This window comes from Parasteatoda tepidariorum, chromosome 5 (genome assembly GCF_982258835.1).
Source record: "Parasteatoda tepidariorum strain Cologne lab strain chromosome 5, Ptep-v5.0, whole genome shotgun sequence".
Lineage (NCBI taxonomy): Eukaryota > Metazoa > Arthropoda > Arachnida > Araneae > Theridiidae > Parasteatoda > Parasteatoda tepidariorum.
Window position 1 is genome coordinate 102,317,271 of NC_141759.1, and position 19,169 is coordinate 102,336,439.

A 19,169-nucleotide genomic window follows, 5' to 3' on the forward strand; every position below is an offset into this window, starting at 1 on the left:
AAAAAAAAAATTTATATCAATAGTGTAAGGCATGTTAACAAAACATGTTAAACATTAAAAACCATTTCTGAAATGAAGAAAATTTTCAACAAGAGTGAAATAAACTAAGTTTCACATTATAAAATGTTTGTAATAATTCCATGAATCGGATGAACAATTTTTAAAACGCTATTTGTTCGATTCAGTAGCCCTGTGATAACCATTTACTTTTCTCTATAAACAAAAAGTGATTTTTCTTGATGAATAATTGGAAAAAAAATATGGCTAGTCTGAGGGGAGCAACGAATTATAGCCATTGAGTGTCCCCCATCTGTGATATCTTTTTCCATAAGTTTCTTGCGTTTTTTCAAGACAGGCTGTCACCAAAGCTTAGCAATTATTAGCGTGCACGTACCAATACGAAAAGCTTCCCAAAAGAAATTTTTTATTAAATTTATTTAATTGATTGATAGTTTTCATCCTATAAATAAATGACTAAATGCAGGGTATCTGCTACATTTTAGATTCTCAAATTTATGACTTTTTCATGACTAATTCCAAGAATTTTTCATGAATTAACGAAGTTACTATTTTCTCCGACAAAAACACAACGATAAATATAAAAAAGTATTATAATAACATTAATTGAAATGATAGGTATAACCAAATGTTGTTATACTCTGCATCTTCCTATTTATAGATTTTAAATTTAGAAAACAGAGTAAAGAAAGAGTTGAAGCAATAAAATAGCTGGGAAAAAAATAAATCAAAAATTTTTTACACTTTTTTCTGCAGAATAATATTCTAAAGATTCTTTTCTTGTTCATCAGAAAAGAACGAAATACTCCTGATTTTTCTGTTCTCATTTCGGAATAAAAAAATTCTCCAAAAATAAGTAATAACAAAAATTCTGAAATCACAAAATTGTAAAAGATAAATCGTTCTAGAAGAAATGATGTTTTTTCTTTCATTTTCTGAAAGAACACCATAATTTTTAAAGCACATGGTAAAAACATTTTATACTTTCCTAAAATATGACTGTGAGTGGGGATTTTGTTACAAATTCAGATATTCGGAACACCAAGAAATTGGGGGGGATTCCGTTTTAAAAATTAGATTTTAGAAAAATTAGATTAAAATTTAGACATTTCAGATGATTTTTTTAAAAAAAAAATTACGACATTTCATGACAAATTTTTATTCAATACCGAAATTCATGACTTTAGAAGTGCGCAGATACCCTGTAAATGCATTGATAGTACTGATTTAAGGTACAAAAGTAGAACTCAAATCTGAAAATCAGACAAAACATTCACACAAAAAAGTCGAAAAAACAACAAGCACTTCAAGTAAGTGTTAAAATTTTATTACAAAAATACGAAAAATTCATTTTACTTATTATAAGCACATAAAAAGGTGTAGTAAAAAGTATGCATTGTGACTTCATTTTTTACTCTTCTGGAATACTTTTTGCAGTTCCTCTGCACTGGTGGATTCTGCTTTTTGTTTCAGATCTTCAGATCCGGCCGTTACACCCCAGTTATCCGGGCAAGAGAAGGCAGTGCAATATGGACGTCCTGTTGCAGGCTTCAGATTTTCCCAGTAATCTCTGCGGGCTCTACCATGAAAGAAATTCAGAGGATTAGCATTTTTCAATATGATTACGAGCAATACAGATTAGAGATATTTTGCGCTTTCAAGAAGTAACGCACTCGGTCAAGTACATACAGTTCATATTATTATATTCTACGCAAAATTATACTTATCAGGTGATACTATACAGCTTTATTGTTTTTACTTTCTAGTTTAATCGTGATATCGTTCAATCGAATCTAAGACGTACGATTATATGTTGTGATTTAGCACGAATACCAAGGATGCAGCAAATTTGAACGATAATATAGCTAAAAATATTTTATTTGAACAGTATCATGGTCTGAAATTTGAAACAGTGTAGAGACAAATGTATATAAGGTATAATCACTCACCTTGCTCTGACCCAGGGTTTGGTATGCATTTTGAGCCCTTCTCCCCAAGGTTCGTGTTTTTCAGATGATTTAGGGCTCTTGCCCCTTTCCTTGGCGAGTTCTTCCGAAACTGCCCTTATATGGTATGATTCGACGCCACAACAGCCGCCAATGTACCTGACACCAAGTTCATATGCCTGCCTAGCATAACTTTGCATGTCCCAGCGAGTACAGATCCTGGGTTCCAATGCTGCAAAAATAAAATGGTTAACCCACATGTTTACAAGTTCGTTAAAACACAAAACTCAATTTTATAATAATATTTTTTTCCAAAAATAGCCGATAAAAATTAATTTAAAAAAAAACAGAAAGATATATAGATGTACTGTTTGCTGCATAACTGTTTAGCAAACGAGTTATTCATTCAGACCAAATTTCAAAATTAGTACAAAATGTCGTAAATAGATGGAGCTGCTAACTTCGAAAACTATAAAACAATGTTAATGTTTGTCATAATGTCTGCTAATTTTGACTTTAGACTACTCCACGTTGTTACAACAAATATACGGACACATTGTTTGAAATTTTTTCTGGGTTAGCGTTAACATTTATTGACAAATTTTTCTATTAATTTTCAAATTTTATAAGAAAGAATCCTCTGGTTTCATAAACATGGCGCAGTAAACAAAACATTTTTATCCCTTTCCGCTTTTCTTTCATTATTTTAAAACATATCATTTGTGGAAAGCCCGATATATATTTTTTTCAATCTGTTTTCTAATTAGTTCTGTTTCCATTATATCTGAAATTCCACTTCATAAATGTCCCGCAGTGAACTGATCGTTAAGACACGGTTCCCAGCAGATCACCAAAGTCAAGCATCACCGGCTGCGGTCAGTGTGCGGGTGGGTGACCACTTGGATCAGTCTGCGTAGGGACCGAGGGTGTGCGGTATGGGTCCTCGTTAAACTGTGCTACCGTAAAGTGCTCGACTTCGCGCGCAGGTCGTCGGGCTACCGAAGCGGGGGTGCCATCCCCTCCGCAGAGGATCAAAATTGTGATGGCATGTCTTCGGATCATCCTCCGGGATGTTTCCCAGACCGTCGCCAATAGCCCATTGTGCAGCTCTAGTGCGACGTAAATTAACAACAACCAACAACAACAATCTAAAATTGTTCTCAGAAAATAATAAATTTAAATGATTTATTATTTCAGCATAAATTATTCAGTTAAATTTTAATAGTGGCAGAGCACGTATCAATCGTCCTTTAGATACCATTTAGTTTGGAGCCTCCATGGCTGAAACGAATTGCCTTTCCGACAAATATTCAGAAGCGTGGAGGTAGCGGGTTCGAAAATACACCAACCTTGGTGTATCTTTGAATAGTTTTTCTCTGATTTGTTCTATCTATTCTACAATTTTACAAGATTTTATAGACCGTTATTTGTAATGAACTGAACTAAAAATCAGAATTTCAGGTCTTCAACAATTATTTACATTACCTAGTTGCTAAAAATTATGGTGAATTTTACCCATTTGTTCTCATTGCTGGAAAGGTTACTAACTGATCAACTGATGCACGGTTGAAAGTTACCTGTAACCATATCAACATCAGATTGGATGTCCTCAACAACGATGTGGGCAGTGCATCAGTTTGGTATTCTATTTCTTAATTTCTATAATATACTAACAGATTTAATTTGTATCCTTATGCGTTTAAACAAAAAAACTTTGATCGGATGTCAGTATCAAACCTACTACCTTCAGTTTTTAATTATTACTTATCTTATGACTGAACACAAAAGACAATCTATTATCTCGATATCAATAGTATAAATGACGCCAACTGAAAGTTACACTTTATTTAGTAAGTGTGATGTAACTGCTAATACGATTATTAAAAATCAACTCACTAGTATATAAGACGCTAACTCGTTTCATTTTCGAGGTACCTTTTGATAGTTGAAGGTTATTGTCATTGTCGATTTTAACTCCCTCCACTTTGGTCACCTGCTGACGCGCTGCAAACAAGCCTACTCCGATTAATGGTATACGTTGATAAGTTGACTGTGTGACTGAGCCACCGTCCTCCACTCGCTGTTGCTTCTCAGTTTCATTTACACACAACGGGATTCTGCACACACTCGGCTGCTAATAGCAACACAGGTGAGACCACGCGCACACAAACATGAACCTAATACAGCTGTCATCACAAGTATTCAATCCTGTGAACTTAACACAGCTCTCCCGGTCTTTCGCAAATACGGCAACTAGTGGTATCCGTTCAATGAATTTTATCCCTGACAATAATTCTGGTGGGGGAGTATTGTGGCCACTACGATTCTTAAATATCAATTCACTAATATATAAGATACGCTAACTGGAATTCAATCTTGAGTTAGTTTTTGATAGATGAAGTTTGGCATTGTAGATTCCCCACAGTTAGTTAAAGTTATTAGTTAGTTAGAATTTATTCATAGAAAGATCGAATGTATACTTACCAAAAGGAAATTCAGGTAAATCTATGAACCCTTGTCTTCCAGCATCTGGAGTGTGATAGGCAAGAGGTTGAGTCATAAGATAAGGCTTAAGCCCAGCTGCATCCAAGGCTTTCTTCATCACTGCAATGGCTTCCAGCATTTCATAGGGGCCATAGTGACAGTTTAAGCCTACTACGTCCGCTCCTGAAAAAAAAGAGAAATATTTTCTTATCTTTCTGCCTTGAATTTTACAACTACCAAGAAGAAATACAATGCTTATTTGTAAGAGTGATTTTCAAAGTTGTGTCGCCAGGTAATATTAAGCAGCAACAGTTTAAGAACCTTGCAAAGCTGTATTTTTGCGCTATATATTATACCACCTCGTCATAAAAAAGAGCAAATAATTTAAATTGTCTAAATGTTATTTAATTTTTTAAAAAATCACTAATTTTGAGAGATTTGTTCCCAGATGAAAATAATCAAAATCTACGAATAATTCTCTCTATTCGCTCATTTTTAATGAGCCCAGGTAATGAAGCTTTCTAGTAACTTTTCAGATATTAAAAAAATTAGTTCATTTTCTAAAAACGGTGGTTATTCTTAGCATTGTCGATTTGTGCCATTTTCAGAATTCGCAAAGCCTAGGTGCATAACCACAGCAATTTTTAAAAAAATACCATATTATGTGACCACAGACCCTTCATAAAAGAGCTTTTATCCATTTATACTCGTTCACAAAGAGCGGTCTAAACATTAAAAACTCCCACATGAAAAAAGAGTTTGCTCATATTTATTAATACCAAAAAAAAAGTAGAAGACTTGCGGCGCATTTTAACCCATACAGCCATCAGCGCTTAGCTTTGGACGGCCAATCATCCATAGCTGATGCCGTGGTGGCTCAGGGGATAGAGCACTCGCCTCCCAATGAGGTGAACCGGGTTCGAATCCCGGCGATGGCTGTTTGATTCGAATTCCGCATCCGGCGGCTTGCACCGACCATAGTGCTGACGTAAAAATATCCTCGGTGGCAGACGGATCATTTTTTTATTTTATTTCCAATGGCAGGCCAATTTAAAAGAACAAAAAGGATAAAATAACAAGAAAAACAAGGCAAAAAGAGATAAATGGAATAGAATGCATAGTGACATGCTTAGCCCATACGGGCCCTAGTCTTCCAGTAGCGTCGACACACAGTAGTGGAGATGAGCGCAGGACAGACGGAAATATGGCAGGTCCATGTCCTCCCCAAGGCGACAGAGCTTGAATTAGGACAGTCTAAAGAGAGCAACTACCTTAAACCTGGGCTGATTTGGGATAGTTAAAATATGGTTGTACCAGGGGGTAGACAGATCATAACCATGGAAGGTTTTCGTTGTTGTCCTCACCATGTAAAGCAAATGCGGGTTAGTTTTATCAAGAAATCCTCCATGAAGGCAAATTTTTCCAATACTTGATCCGGGAGGGGCTCAAAATTACAAGGTTACGGAGTTGAACATAAGAAACTGAAAATTTCGGTTGGCTGTTTTACGACGATTATAAAAAAAAGCCATCCATAGTTTCTTGCTCTTTTAATATTAGTTGGCAACCTCTAATGTGTATATTTTTTTGTCTTCGTTTTAGAGAAGGATTCGAAAAATATGGGTCGTTACGAAGCATTCTATCCCCAGATAGAAATTTTCAAAGTCTTTAACAATCTGTTTCAGCAGTCTTTTTATTATCTAACAAGTTAAAAAACTTGCGTGCCTCAAAACAAATTTTTTTTCAGAAATAAGGTTTTCTCGTCAAAAAAGAAAAAATTACCAGCTTTGGCCATTCTGACAGCACATGTGCCTGCATCCACACCATGCATGTCTCCTTCTTTACCAATACACATTGTGGCAGCTACGGGAAGGCTGCTCTCTTTGCACACTTCAATTGCCCACTCCATTTCTTCAATGTGCTCAAAGTACTGTGGGAAAAGAAAAACTCATAACCACCCAAGCTCATTTATAATTATTTATTTGTTGCTTTATAATATACGAGTATATGTTACCGGCAAAGTTTGAAATCCGGCATTCTATAGAATGCCTAGGAATTGTTTATAATGCCTAAAACTAGCCGGCAATGCATGAAACGATTTATATATCACACATTTCCTAGTCATTCTATAGAATGCCAAATGAGAAAACGGCAAAGTATAAAATACATCTCCGATTCGTTTAGAATATCAATTGTGTTAGGTAATTCAAAATGTCATTCAAGCCTGCCATGTTGCAACAAGTAATTTAATTTCTTATTTTTTTATCTGAAAATCTTGTTTCCCTTAATAAGAAATGCATGAGTTATGCTTTGCACAACTTCCGTTTTTGTTTGCGCATTTTGAATAATATTTTTTTAAAGGCACTCTCATAATTTTTTTCAGAATAATATTTTTATTTTTAAGAAATGCACATCATTTACATAATAACCTCATCAGGACGTTTTTTTCCATACTTTGCCTAAATAGCATTTGTCATTCCATAGAATGCCTCGGTATTATATACAATGACTTGGGAATGTATGTAATACTTCTCATATTTCATACCTTGTCCAAAACCATCCAGCATTATATACAATGCCTAAGCATTCTATAGAATGCCGGCGTTTCATACTTTGCCGGTAACATTTACATACAACACTAAACACCCTTTTTAGACAAAAATAGGGGCCTCCTTGGCCGACACTCAATGCCTGTTATTAATATTGACTGTATTATCAATATTTCAAATTAATGCTTGTACGTTTTGTAAAAGATATTATTAATTTGATTTATTACTAATTACTTTAATAAACAGAATCTCTCAGTTTCTTCATCTATAGGAATGATGTAATCAAAATTCGACTTATTTTTAAAGAAAAACAACACTTTTCAAAAGGGAGCGCTAAACCAAGTTTAGGCCCAGTAGTTCAAGTTCACCTTAGTCGGGCCCTGCTAGAGCCGATAAACCGTACTTTGTAATGTGCACATAGGCCTGCATATGTTTGAATAACAATAAATAAATACCCTAAATAAATAAAGAAAAAAAATTAACGTAAGCATAGGAGATAAGGTTTCGATTTATCTATTTCTGCAGACATGGTGGTTGATACAAAATCACAAAATATGAGCTTACATAATATTTGAATAGTCCTTTAGGCAATAAATAAATAAATAAATAATTTAAATAAATACATGAGAACTTAAATAAAACCAAACAAAATTTTGAAAATAAGCATGTCAGTAAAAACAGCACTTCTTCAGGGGGCACACTGCCTTGCTAACATGCTGGAGCCTTAGCTGATTTTGGCGTTTTTCTATTTTGACTTATTGTATTTAAATTTTGGTCTCCATTTTTGTTTAATTCCATTTTTATACTTTTAATGGATACATAATAATTATCTAAGCATAGCAAAAATTTCAGAATTTAATATTTTTAAAAAAAAAATCAGAATTGAGGGTATTAATAATTTCTGTTGCTTTACATTTTAAATCCATAAAAGTTAAAAAAATATCAAAATCTCATAGAAATGGGTTTTTGAATCGAGTTGAAATAAGAGTTGAATTTCTATAGGATTAGAGTTCAATGACAAACTTACTCGATAATAAGTTTTAGTGGACAAAAATTTTCTGAACTTAATACTATTATGACAGCTTAAAATATATCGTGACAGCTCAAAAACTGAGCTATCACCAATTTATCTTCTTTATTCGTAGAATGTAATAAGATGTTTCATAATATAATTTTCAACTGGAATATCTTAATTTTTAAGTCGTTAGAATTTTTTTTAAAAGTTTCATATTTGTGAATATTGAGTATATAGTGACATTTTAAAGACATTTTATTAGTCTGACTGATTTAATGCAAATATTCCAAATTTGACCAATGATTTTAAACATAAATTAAGAAAAAAGCAAAAAAGGAAGAGAAATGTACACTTTGCGGAGTTTTGCTTGAAAAACCTGAAATTTTTTAAAACAAGTTTCAAAATTAGGATGATGAACAAAGTCTTCCGGTGCAAATATTTCATTTGAAATAGTTTGCGTTATAAAACATTATTTTAGAATTTTTCTAATCAACAGCGCCATCTGGTAACAAACTTAGTAAGTCATTTTGAAATTTTGATGACTCAAAATTTAGCTGAACGCAAACCCTACACAATTATTTCATTCCGTTTTTCTTTTTTTGGTTTTTAAAATCGTCGGTCATATTTGAGAGACACAAAAATTTATTTCATCTTTTTTTTAAAAAAAAAAAAGTTTAAATAGTTCTTACTTCGCAAATTAGGAAATCCACATCATTTTGAACAAACACTTTGACTTGCTTTCTGAATTCAGCCTGTACATTTTGTTTACCTTTGCCACTGAGGTAAGCGGGAGTTTGTGAAATTCCGCCACCTACAAGGGCATCACCCTCATTGGCAACATCTCTAGCTAACTTGCAGGCAGCATCATTAATTTCTGCACCCTGAAACACAATTCAACCCACATTAGAGGAAATATATGAAGAGATGTTGTTCAGAAAAAAATGAGTATATATATATATATATATATATATATATATATATATATATATATATATATATATATATATATATATATATATATATATATATATATATATATATATATATATATATATATATGTGTGTGTGTAGTGTGTCTACCACTACAAAAATACAATTCCAATTTGCTAGTGTATAAGACGTGTTAACTCGATGCCAAGATGAAGTACCTTTTCATATATGAAGGTTGACTATGTCGATAACTACTATCCCCACATTGGTGACCTTCGGACATGATATGAACACGCGTACTTGCTATTTGTGCTGCTATTTGTGACTGCGACATTATCCACCTCCTCGTGCTGTTGCTACTCAGTCTCGATCACATGTCGGCTTGCATACGCTCGACTGGTAATAGCAACACAGGAGCAACAACGACCGTGAACTTAATACAGCTCTCACGATCAGCATTCAAAAGTACGGTGATCTTAATACAGCTCTCCCGGATTTTCACAAACAGCAATGACTCAACCAGTGGTAACTGTTCATCGAATTCTATCACAGCTATAATTCTGGTTGGGGAGTACTGTAGTGTGTCTACCACTACAAAAATACAATTCCAATTTACTAGTATATAAGACACGTTAACTCGATGCTATGATGCTATGCTATGACCTTTTCAGACAGGAAGGTTAACATTGTCGATAACTACTATCCCCATAATATATATATATATACACTAAAGAGCCAAAACATTATGACCACCCCCTCATTTCGCAATGAACTTTCCTGGATGACGTGGAAGGCACGTGATCAGGTGGAAGTGATATTTAACTGTTGCTGGAGAGTTTGAAGAATCATTCTTTCACTTAATACTTCTGTGTGTGATGGGAAAGGCTGTGGATCTAAGCGACTTTGACAGAGGGCAGATTGTAATGGCTCGAAAGCTCGGAACAAGTATTTCCGAAACTGCACGACTCGTGGGTTGTTCGCGATCTACAGTTGTTAGTACTTATGCAAAGTGGATGAATGACGGTGAAACCAGCAGTAGACGACATAGTGTTGGACGTCCACACGCTATCAAAGAAAGAGGTCGTCGGAGATTGTTTCGCTTGGTGAAGCAAAACCGGAGAAAGACAGTGGCTCAGCTGACAGCCCAAAACAGTGCAGGGTCAAGTAGAATAGTATCAGAGCACAATGTTCAGTGGACACTATTGGATATGGGGCTACGCAATAAAAGTCCCACTCGTGCCCCTTTGCTGACCAAGCGTCATCGCCAACTACGCCTGCGCTGGGCCCGGGAACATCGCGACTGGTCCATGGATCAATGGGAGAGTGTTGCCTGGTCAGATGAATCACGGTTTGTTATTCATCACGCCGATGGCCGTGTCAGGATACGTCGTCTGCCAGGCGAACAGTTGCTCTCTCAATGCACAGTAGGTCATACACAGGTCGCTGGTGGTGGTATTATGCTTTAGGGGACTTTCTCTTGGGCGTCTCTGGGACCCGTGGTTGTGGTAGAGCAGACCATGAATGCTACAGGGTATCTGAACATCATTGCTGACCAGTTGCACCCTTACATGGCCTCTGTTTTTCCAGCTGGAAATGGAATTTTCCAACAGGACAGCGCCCAGTGTCACAAGGCTCAAATTGTGTTGGAGTGGTTCCCGGAACATGATGCTGAATTCCAGTTAATGTCCTGGCCGCCTAACTCACCGGATCTCAATCCGATAGTACACATTTGGGTTGTCATGGAACGGCAGCTCAGAGTTCAAAGACCACTAAGTCGCAATATCTCGGATTTGCGTGACCGTTGCTTTAACATCTGGTACAATCTGTCTCCAGTCATCTACCAAGGACTTGTGGCATCCATGCCAAGGCGGGTTGCAGCTGTGTTGCGGGTTAAAGGTGGGCCAACTCGTTATTAAGAGGTGGTCATAATGTTTTGGCTCTTGAGTGTATATATATATCGCGTTACTTAGAAAATGTCGGAAATTAATAATAACTTGATTCTCTTTAATTACAACCCGATTCATACAAAAAAAAATGTAAATATCACATGATAAATCATTTAATGCAACAACACTTTAAGAAAAATACTGATGCAGTTACAAAAAAAGAAAGAAAATTTTTTAAAAAAAATTACTCACGGTGAATTTCTTTCCAGCTTCATTACCTCTGTTGATGAGTTTGTCGTCACTTGCATAAAAAGTAAAAGCCTGCATCACATCAGATCCCGCTCTCAAGAACTCACGGTGGAGACTCTTCACTGAAATAATACCCGTTCTTTTTATTACGACTGTTATTGAATACCCGTTATTTTTAAAAAGCTTAAGAAATATACTTCACATATTTTTTTAGCACTTACAATGAGAGTACGCACACATTTATCATTAACAATATTTAAGAAATCGCAGTAAAAATAAACGCACCATCATCAATATTTAAGTAATCATTGTAAAAATTAGTTCACCATTAGTAATATCCAAACAATCACAGTAACACAGGGGTCGCCAAACTTTTTTGATTATCGACCTTTATATAATTTTTCGAAATCTCCATCGAACTTCGCAAAAGTAATTTTCTGTTAATTAAAATAAAACTCTATTAGATACTATGCTTGTACATTTATTTTATGATTTTAAACATTTATTAAAGTAATAGTACATTATGTAACAATAGTTTTATGAAAAATAATATTAATATTGAAATTTAAATACCTTATTATTAAATAATAAGTAAATGCATAAGTAGATATAATAAGTAAAGTAACTAAAGATTTACTGCTTCTTGATCAATAAGATGGGTGGGCCTGGTGTTTTTTTGAAAGGTTCGCTATATTGGGTTCAAAATTGGTCAATTTTAATTTTCGTCAAAATTAGTCAATTTTGTAATTTTCGTAAAAAAATACAAAGTGTGCTATAGTTTTGTCGCGGGCTGTACTAATCCATATCATTAATGCTTACCTTCTTTTTTGTGCATTGAAAATTAAAATTGATATCTAAACCAAACGAATGGTTTTATCGAAACAATAACTAATTATCCAAAACTATAAAAGTTTTAATAATGACACAGCAAATATTCAACACAGTTTGCAAAGATAGTTGAAACTGCGTATGATATTTGCATTTGTAACGTCAATGCTCGTCACACGTGACATTTGGACAAGAGCATAGATGCATATGACTTATAAACTGCACTGAGTTCGTGCCACTGCGCGGTGGTACGTACATACTTGTTTCACCCCAATAAATATACGTTTATTAATTTATGTTTTATAAAGAAACTGATATTGAGTCAATTATAAAAAAAATTAACAAATTTTACATACTTAATTAGGTATGTGTGATTTGCGGATTGAGAACTGTTTCTTTTGTCGACCCACAATTGACCCTTCCGATTCGGATCGACCCCCATTCGCCCCCCTGTCTCAGATCGACCCCTGCTTTTGTTAAATAGACCCTTGGGGTCTATATAGACCACTTTGGCGACCTCGGCTGTAACAGGTATCTAATTTAAGCAATTACAGTAAAAGAAAGCACATTATCAGCAATTGTTACGTAATCACAGTAAAAGTAAGACGCCATCAGAAATAAGTAATCATTGTAAAAATTAGCGTATTATCTAAACAATTACTATTAAAGGAAAGTGCACTACCTATTTAAGCAATGCTGTTAAAATAAGGATAGCACCAGCAGTATTTAAACCATCAATGTAAAAATAAGCGAGGCATCAGCAATATTTCAGCAATCACGTAAAAGTAAGAGCACCAACAGCAATATTTAAGTAACCCACCGTAAAAGTAAGTGAACTATCAGACATATTTAAGCTCATGATAATCACAGTAAAAATGAGAGCACCATCAACAATATTTAAGCAATTACTACAAAAATGAACACATAATCGCCCACAACGATCGTACACAAGCGAACACATCTTATTGTAAGTATGTAATTATCAAAATTATATGCTTACATATTACTTACATTTATTATATACGTACACATTACTTATATTTAGAATTATCAAAAAAAGTCTGAGGTTGAGTAAAAAAGGAGCATAAAAAATTGAGCAAACTAACGCTAAAAACGATTTTTTTTTTAATAAAATGATACTGCAAAGATAATTTTTTAAATTATTTATTTATTTATTTTGAAAAAAATAGGTATTTGCACTCACAACAAAAATAAATATCTTAAATAAATATTTTTTATTTATGTACTAGCCGCCAAAGGCGCCCAGCTGTTCGCCAAGCTAAAGGTTTTCACAAATAAAGTTTTTTAAAACATAGCCGGAAATCTGAAGATTAGTGGACAATTAAAGTGTTCCTGTCCAGCAATTTTGTCTTCATATCCAGTTCTGCTGCAGATGTGTTATAGCTCTTGAGGATGTTTGAAATTATATAGCTACAACGCTTAAGAAAAAAAAACTAAAATGCTAAATACATGAAAAGAACACGAAAACGAATAAATTTTTTATGGTATCAATTTCTATTTCTATATAATTTTTTATAGTATCAAATTCTATTTCTATATCTGTTACGTCAAGCACTCAGGTATTATAATTTGATCTAGTTGTGCTTGTATAATTTTGATCTAGTTGCGCTTTCTACGTCATTTTGTTAACATCGTTTGGTTTGTTATTTAACATCGTTTGGTTTGTTATTTCTAAGTTAACTTTCAAAAAATTGGCTGGCATCAGCATTTTTATTCTTTAAGTTGTTTATTTTTTCTTTTGGAATTCGTTCCTTTTTAGCGAAATGTTTTTCAACCTAATCGAATTCTTTGCCGACTGTTCTCTGTATATATAAAGAAAATAAAGTAAATATTTTTAAAGTGTTGTGAAAAGAATTTTTAGTTGTACAAAGTACTACAATATCGCTATAAAAATTATCGTCTTCGCTTAAGAAAAAAAAAATAGAGCGTGGAAAGAAGAAGAAAAACTTATTATAACAATTATGAGCAGCGACAAATATATCAAAGCGAAGCGTTCTATTTACGTATCGAATATGTTGCCACATTTTTAATACAGAAGTTAAACTTTTCTCCACTTTAATAAATGTAAACTAATGCGAACTTTACAATTAAATTATTAATTCCTTCGTATATTATTGGTTTAAGTTGTCGAAAATTAATATTTCAATTGTGAGGTTCGCATTAGCATACATTTATAAGAGTGGGGAAAAGTATATGCATTTTTAATAGTTTTTTGAATATGGCTCTTTGAAGACGAAAAAGCAGACGAAAAGCATAGACTTACAAAATGACTGATAACTAAATAACTAATCCAAATTTTTGAAAAAGAAAAAAAGTACTTCTTCATTATGTCAAAACACAATTATGTGCCGAGTTTCGTGCCTGGGCGAAGCTTCTGGGGCGATATATTGTGATTACAGACAGACAGACACACACACAGCCGCATTTATTATTATGTATAGATTAATATTCATTTAATATAAACTTCTTTTTAAAAATAAGTAATGCATCAAGTCGCATTATACTTTAAAAGCACATTGTACGAAACGGATGAATAATTACTTAGACATAAGTTTAAGTCCAGAAATGAGTCTCGATTAGTTTAACAGTCAATTGTAGTCCATGAAACTCGAGAAAATTTAATTTTAAATTGAATTTAATTGAAAATAGCTAGTCAACATTACTTTTTTTTCCAATATACCTGTCAATTATTTGATTGATTGAAAATAGCACATTATGTTTAAAATTATTGCTTCTGAGGTAAATCATTCCTCTTCAATACATTTTATAGATGCAGATGTGGTTTTTTTTAAATATTTTTTTATAACCGTCGTTGAACAGCAGACACAATTTTTGGGTTTACGACTACTAATGTTCAACTCAGTAGCCTTGTAATTTTGAACCCAATCCAGAAGACAAGAGAACTCCTGTATCAAGGGTTGGGAAAAATTTGCCTTCGTGGAGGACTTTTTCATGGAACTAACCCGCATTTGCGTTACACGGATACAGCGTCAATGAACTACCTCTAAGTTTTTATTTTCTTCTCAATTGTTTTCGATTTTATTTTAAGTTCTGACATGATGCACACCATCGTTTTGAAGTACCGCTTACAGCAATGTTTCTCAAAGTGTGGTACGCGTACCCCTAGGGGTACAGGAACAGTTTAGCGGGGGTACGCGTTCTTATGCGAAATATCTTGCAACAAACGAAAATTTCAAAAAATATTTTTTAAAAACAAAGCTAACCATGAAGATTTACGTTTTTTTCTATTGGCTATTTTTTGCAGAGTTAATAGTCAATAACTAAAATATGTTAATAAAAATAAACATATTTTTAAAAAATAAATTTTTTTTATTAGTGGTAGACATCGTTACGAAAAATTTATAAAGGATACACAAAAGTCATAAGTTTGTGAAATACTGGCTTACAGGAACGAACATGAAATGCAGGAGATTTGCAAATGACAGGGCAAGCTCCGTGATTAGCCTTTGATAAAAATAATAGTAATCACTAAGGGGCCAATTTGAGAATGATATATTCATAAAATTTTAGATCCATATTTAAAATATTTATGTAAATGTAAGCGGTAATTAATCTATGATAAAGTATTTATTTCTTCCAACAAAATAGTTTTAATTTAAAAAAAAAAATTTTTTTTTATTGATCTTAAATTTAAATATTAAAATTGTTTAAAAATCAAGGTTTTATCTTCAAAATATGTTTTATTATTGAATCAAATATTTATAGATTAAAAACTCTCATTAATTTCATTATAAAAATAATAGCTTTGTCCTTGAATGGTTAATTTCTTGTAAACATTCCTCCCCCTCCCCCTCTGCACATTTCTGCGAAAACAGATTCCTCGAATTCGATATCAATAGATACTGAGCTAAAAATATAAAAATAGCGCAGAGCGCCATCTATGAGAAGTGTAAGAAATATGCGCATTACCAGCTTCTGGATGTTCTACAGCTGCTTCTGGTGTCCATGGTCCGGCTTTCACGTAACCCCTCTTTTCTAGGGAAAACACAAATCCTCCATCACCAATTACTACTCCTGACTTCAGACGATCCAACAAACCTTTTCTTCCCTACAAAACAAGAGAACAATAAAATACTTTTTATTCATCCACTCTTTCTACCTATTCTTTTAACTATTGAAACTATATTTTCATTTTAAAGCATTATTTTCTTTCTACCTATTTTATTTCTATCCGGCATTCCACGAGATGCACTGATTACTAAATTATTTTTATTTCATACATGGGATAGTGAAAACTTATGTCCTTATCTTATCTGCGAATCAATTGATTTCTTTTTTTTTTTATTTTTTATGTTTATTTATCAAATGGTTCATTATTGATTGATTCGAATAAAAGTAAGACATTCTCTCAACAACCCTTGGTTTTTAAAAAAATCAGGTTTTCCATGTTTATAGCTGCGAACAGCAGTTTTTTTTATTTTCTTCCATTATTTCTCTTAAACTGATTTTTCAAAACATTTTTTATTTTTTAACTTTCTGATTTTATAGCCTCTTTTTTCTCTTTGCAGAGAACCAAATATTTCTATTTTCTTTTTTTTTTTTTTTTTCTTCTTTCAATTCCCTTAAACTGATTTTTTTCAAATCGTCCCCGTTTTTCGAACACTTCGTAGTGCCATTAACTGATTTATTTATGCTATTTTAATTATTTTCTCAAAAGTTTATTTAATTACGATTGTTACTATTATTAAGACAATAATAGCTGCCTTTAGGTGACAAAAATTGTTTCGGCATTTTTTGTTTTGATCAGTGATCCACACAAAAATAAATAAATGACAGTCTTATTTTTTTTTTTTTTCAGTTTGTCATCTGAGCGTAGTCTAAATATCTAATTTAATACGAAGGCCACGAAGTTCAAGGACAAAGTCTAATGAATCATGTCGCATAAATAATATCGCATTTCAGAAAACTTTTCTTTTTTAAAATCAAGTATAACGTAAGCATATCAATCTTGCAGTTATGAAAATGAATTAAGTTCATAATTTTATAACCAAGAGTATTTCATTCTAAGAGAAGAAGAGTACAGAAGAGTATTTCATTCTAAAAAGTCGGCTGATTCTCGCAAATAAACACTAACTGAACAAAACAAACTTTAATTCAATTTTATACCAATAAAGAGAAGAAGAAAAAACTCGTATTAAATGGCAAATCGGTATTCGCAAATTAATTGCGAAACAAAAAGCATTATCTGTTACTTTTGAATTGTTATAGAATGAAATATTAATACTGGAATAAATTATTATAAATATAACAAAATATATAATAATTCATACTTTTATACTGTTAATATTATTTGTATGAAGATTAAATTCCTTAGACAAGAAATTTATATAATAATTTTCCAAAAGCTCCAAAAGATTTTTTTTTAAAAAATGAAGTGTTTTTTTTTTCTTTGAGTGAGAGAAAATAAATTTTTTTACAACAGCAACTTATTAAGTTTAACATATTTACTCACAAGAAATGCTCAAACAATTATACTTTCTATAAGAGAAAAAGTGAGAGTTACAGATCGTTTACTTTCTCCGTAAGAGAGATAAAAAAAAAAGTATTTTTCTACATTTTGTTTTTTAAATCTTTACTAGATAAGAAGAAGATCTGTGAGAGAGAAACATGACAGTATTACTGACGATTGCAATGGTCTGATAATGGTTAATACGAACAGCTAAGTTACAAACTTTATAAAGCTGGAAAAAAAGATGTTAAAATGAAATTAATTTCCAAATCATACGTAGTATCAAATATCTTGCGCAACTTACAGTGTAAAATATTTCCTTTCTCAATAAGTAATTTGTTTGATAAAATGTGTATGTCTTTAAAATAATATTAAAATGAAATAAATTTGCATTAAAATAGTATTAAAGTTCAAAATGTTAATACCAAAACTAAGTTTCATACTTTATATTATACACTAGTAAAAAAATGTAAAAATTAAATCAATTTCCAAATTTTACACCAGAACATATAAATCCCATACCTTGGTAGTTAAAAATAATTTATTTCTCAAAAAGTAACATACTTTTTTAAAACCAATGTTTGCTAGTTTTTTTTAAATGATATCAAAATAAATAATAAAGATGCATTAGAAATAAATAATATTAAATTTGCATTGAAACGATTATTAAAATAAAATGAATACCAAAGCACATCCATCATTTTCAATGTGAAAAGTCAACTTCAAATATTTCTTTTATTAATATTAAATATCTCGTAACCCGCCAGAAATTAACTTTAATAAATCCTCCATGAAAATATAATGCATAAATTTATATTTATAAATAAAACAAATTTGAAAAACATTATACTATAAAATATTATTTGATAAAACTAAAAAGTTCTTAAGTTTAGAGAAAGAATAAAAAAAATTTATATGAAATCTGAAATTCTGCAAGGTTAGAAAAAAAAAAAAAAGCTTTCTACAGTAATGTTAAGTATATGCTAGAAATAGTCACATTAACAACGCGGCCTAAATTAAAATAAATAAATAAAAATGGAAATTTGAAAACTATACAGAGTCAAAAAATAATTTTTAGGAACTTGTCCAATTGTAGCACAGGGCCTAAAAATCAATGCTATCATTTTCTAAAGTAAAACTTAAAATAACAAGTTTGGGCATAAATAATTTTAAAGCAGCGCTAAACTAATTAAACATCATTAACTTGAATTTAGATTAAATGCAATTTGCAAATAATAAAACAATTTCAAAATTTAACTATTAATAAAATTAACATAAAAGAATGAGATTTTTCTTACAATTTCAAATTCCATAATATTTCGTTATTATTAATTTTATATTTTAAATATTTAATGAATTTTAGCAAGAAAAATGCAAGCGATATTAAAGTATCAAAAAATTTCTATTTAATTCAAATAACATTATAAATTTCATGTTTTAAGCATTTTGTTTAAATTTAAGAGAAAAAATGAACGATTTCTATTAAATTCTATAAATTTGATGTTTAATGTTAGCAAAAAAATCGATTAAATATAAATGATATTAAATTTCCAATTGATTTCTTTTAAATTCGAAAAATATTATACATCTTATGTGTTAAATATTTAACTAAATGCTTACAAAAAATGAATAAAATGCAAGCGACACTAAGTTAGCAAACGATTTTTATCAAATTCTATTAAGAACTTATACTCACTGGAGTCATGTTTCTGGGAGAAGCTTTCTATGGTCTGTCACAGTTGTTATTGAGTTCGGAGGGTTCGCACCAATAAATAA

General features: G+C 32.0%; 1 protein-coding gene across 1 annotated transcript; it reads right to left on the reverse strand.

The window, feature by feature from the left end:
- Positions 1-1,323: 1,323 nt before the first annotated feature.
- On the reverse strand, positions 1,324-19,139 carry LOC107451377 (betaine--homocysteine S-methyltransferase 1). The gene is made up of 8 exons (XM_016067444.4): positions 19,090-19,139; positions 15,854-15,992; positions 11,078-11,196; positions 8,699-8,890; positions 6,228-6,375; positions 4,449-4,631; positions 1,968-2,196; positions 1,324-1,597 (listed from the first exon to the last, which is right to left on the reverse strand). The coding sequence occupies exons 1-8, from the start codon at positions 19,096-19,098 to the stop codon at positions 1,423-1,425; spliced, it is 1,194 nt and encodes a 397-aa protein (XP_015922930.1). The 5' UTR covers positions 19,099-19,139; the 3' UTR covers positions 1,324-1,422.
- Between the last annotated feature and the right edge of the window lie 30 nt (positions 19,140-19,169).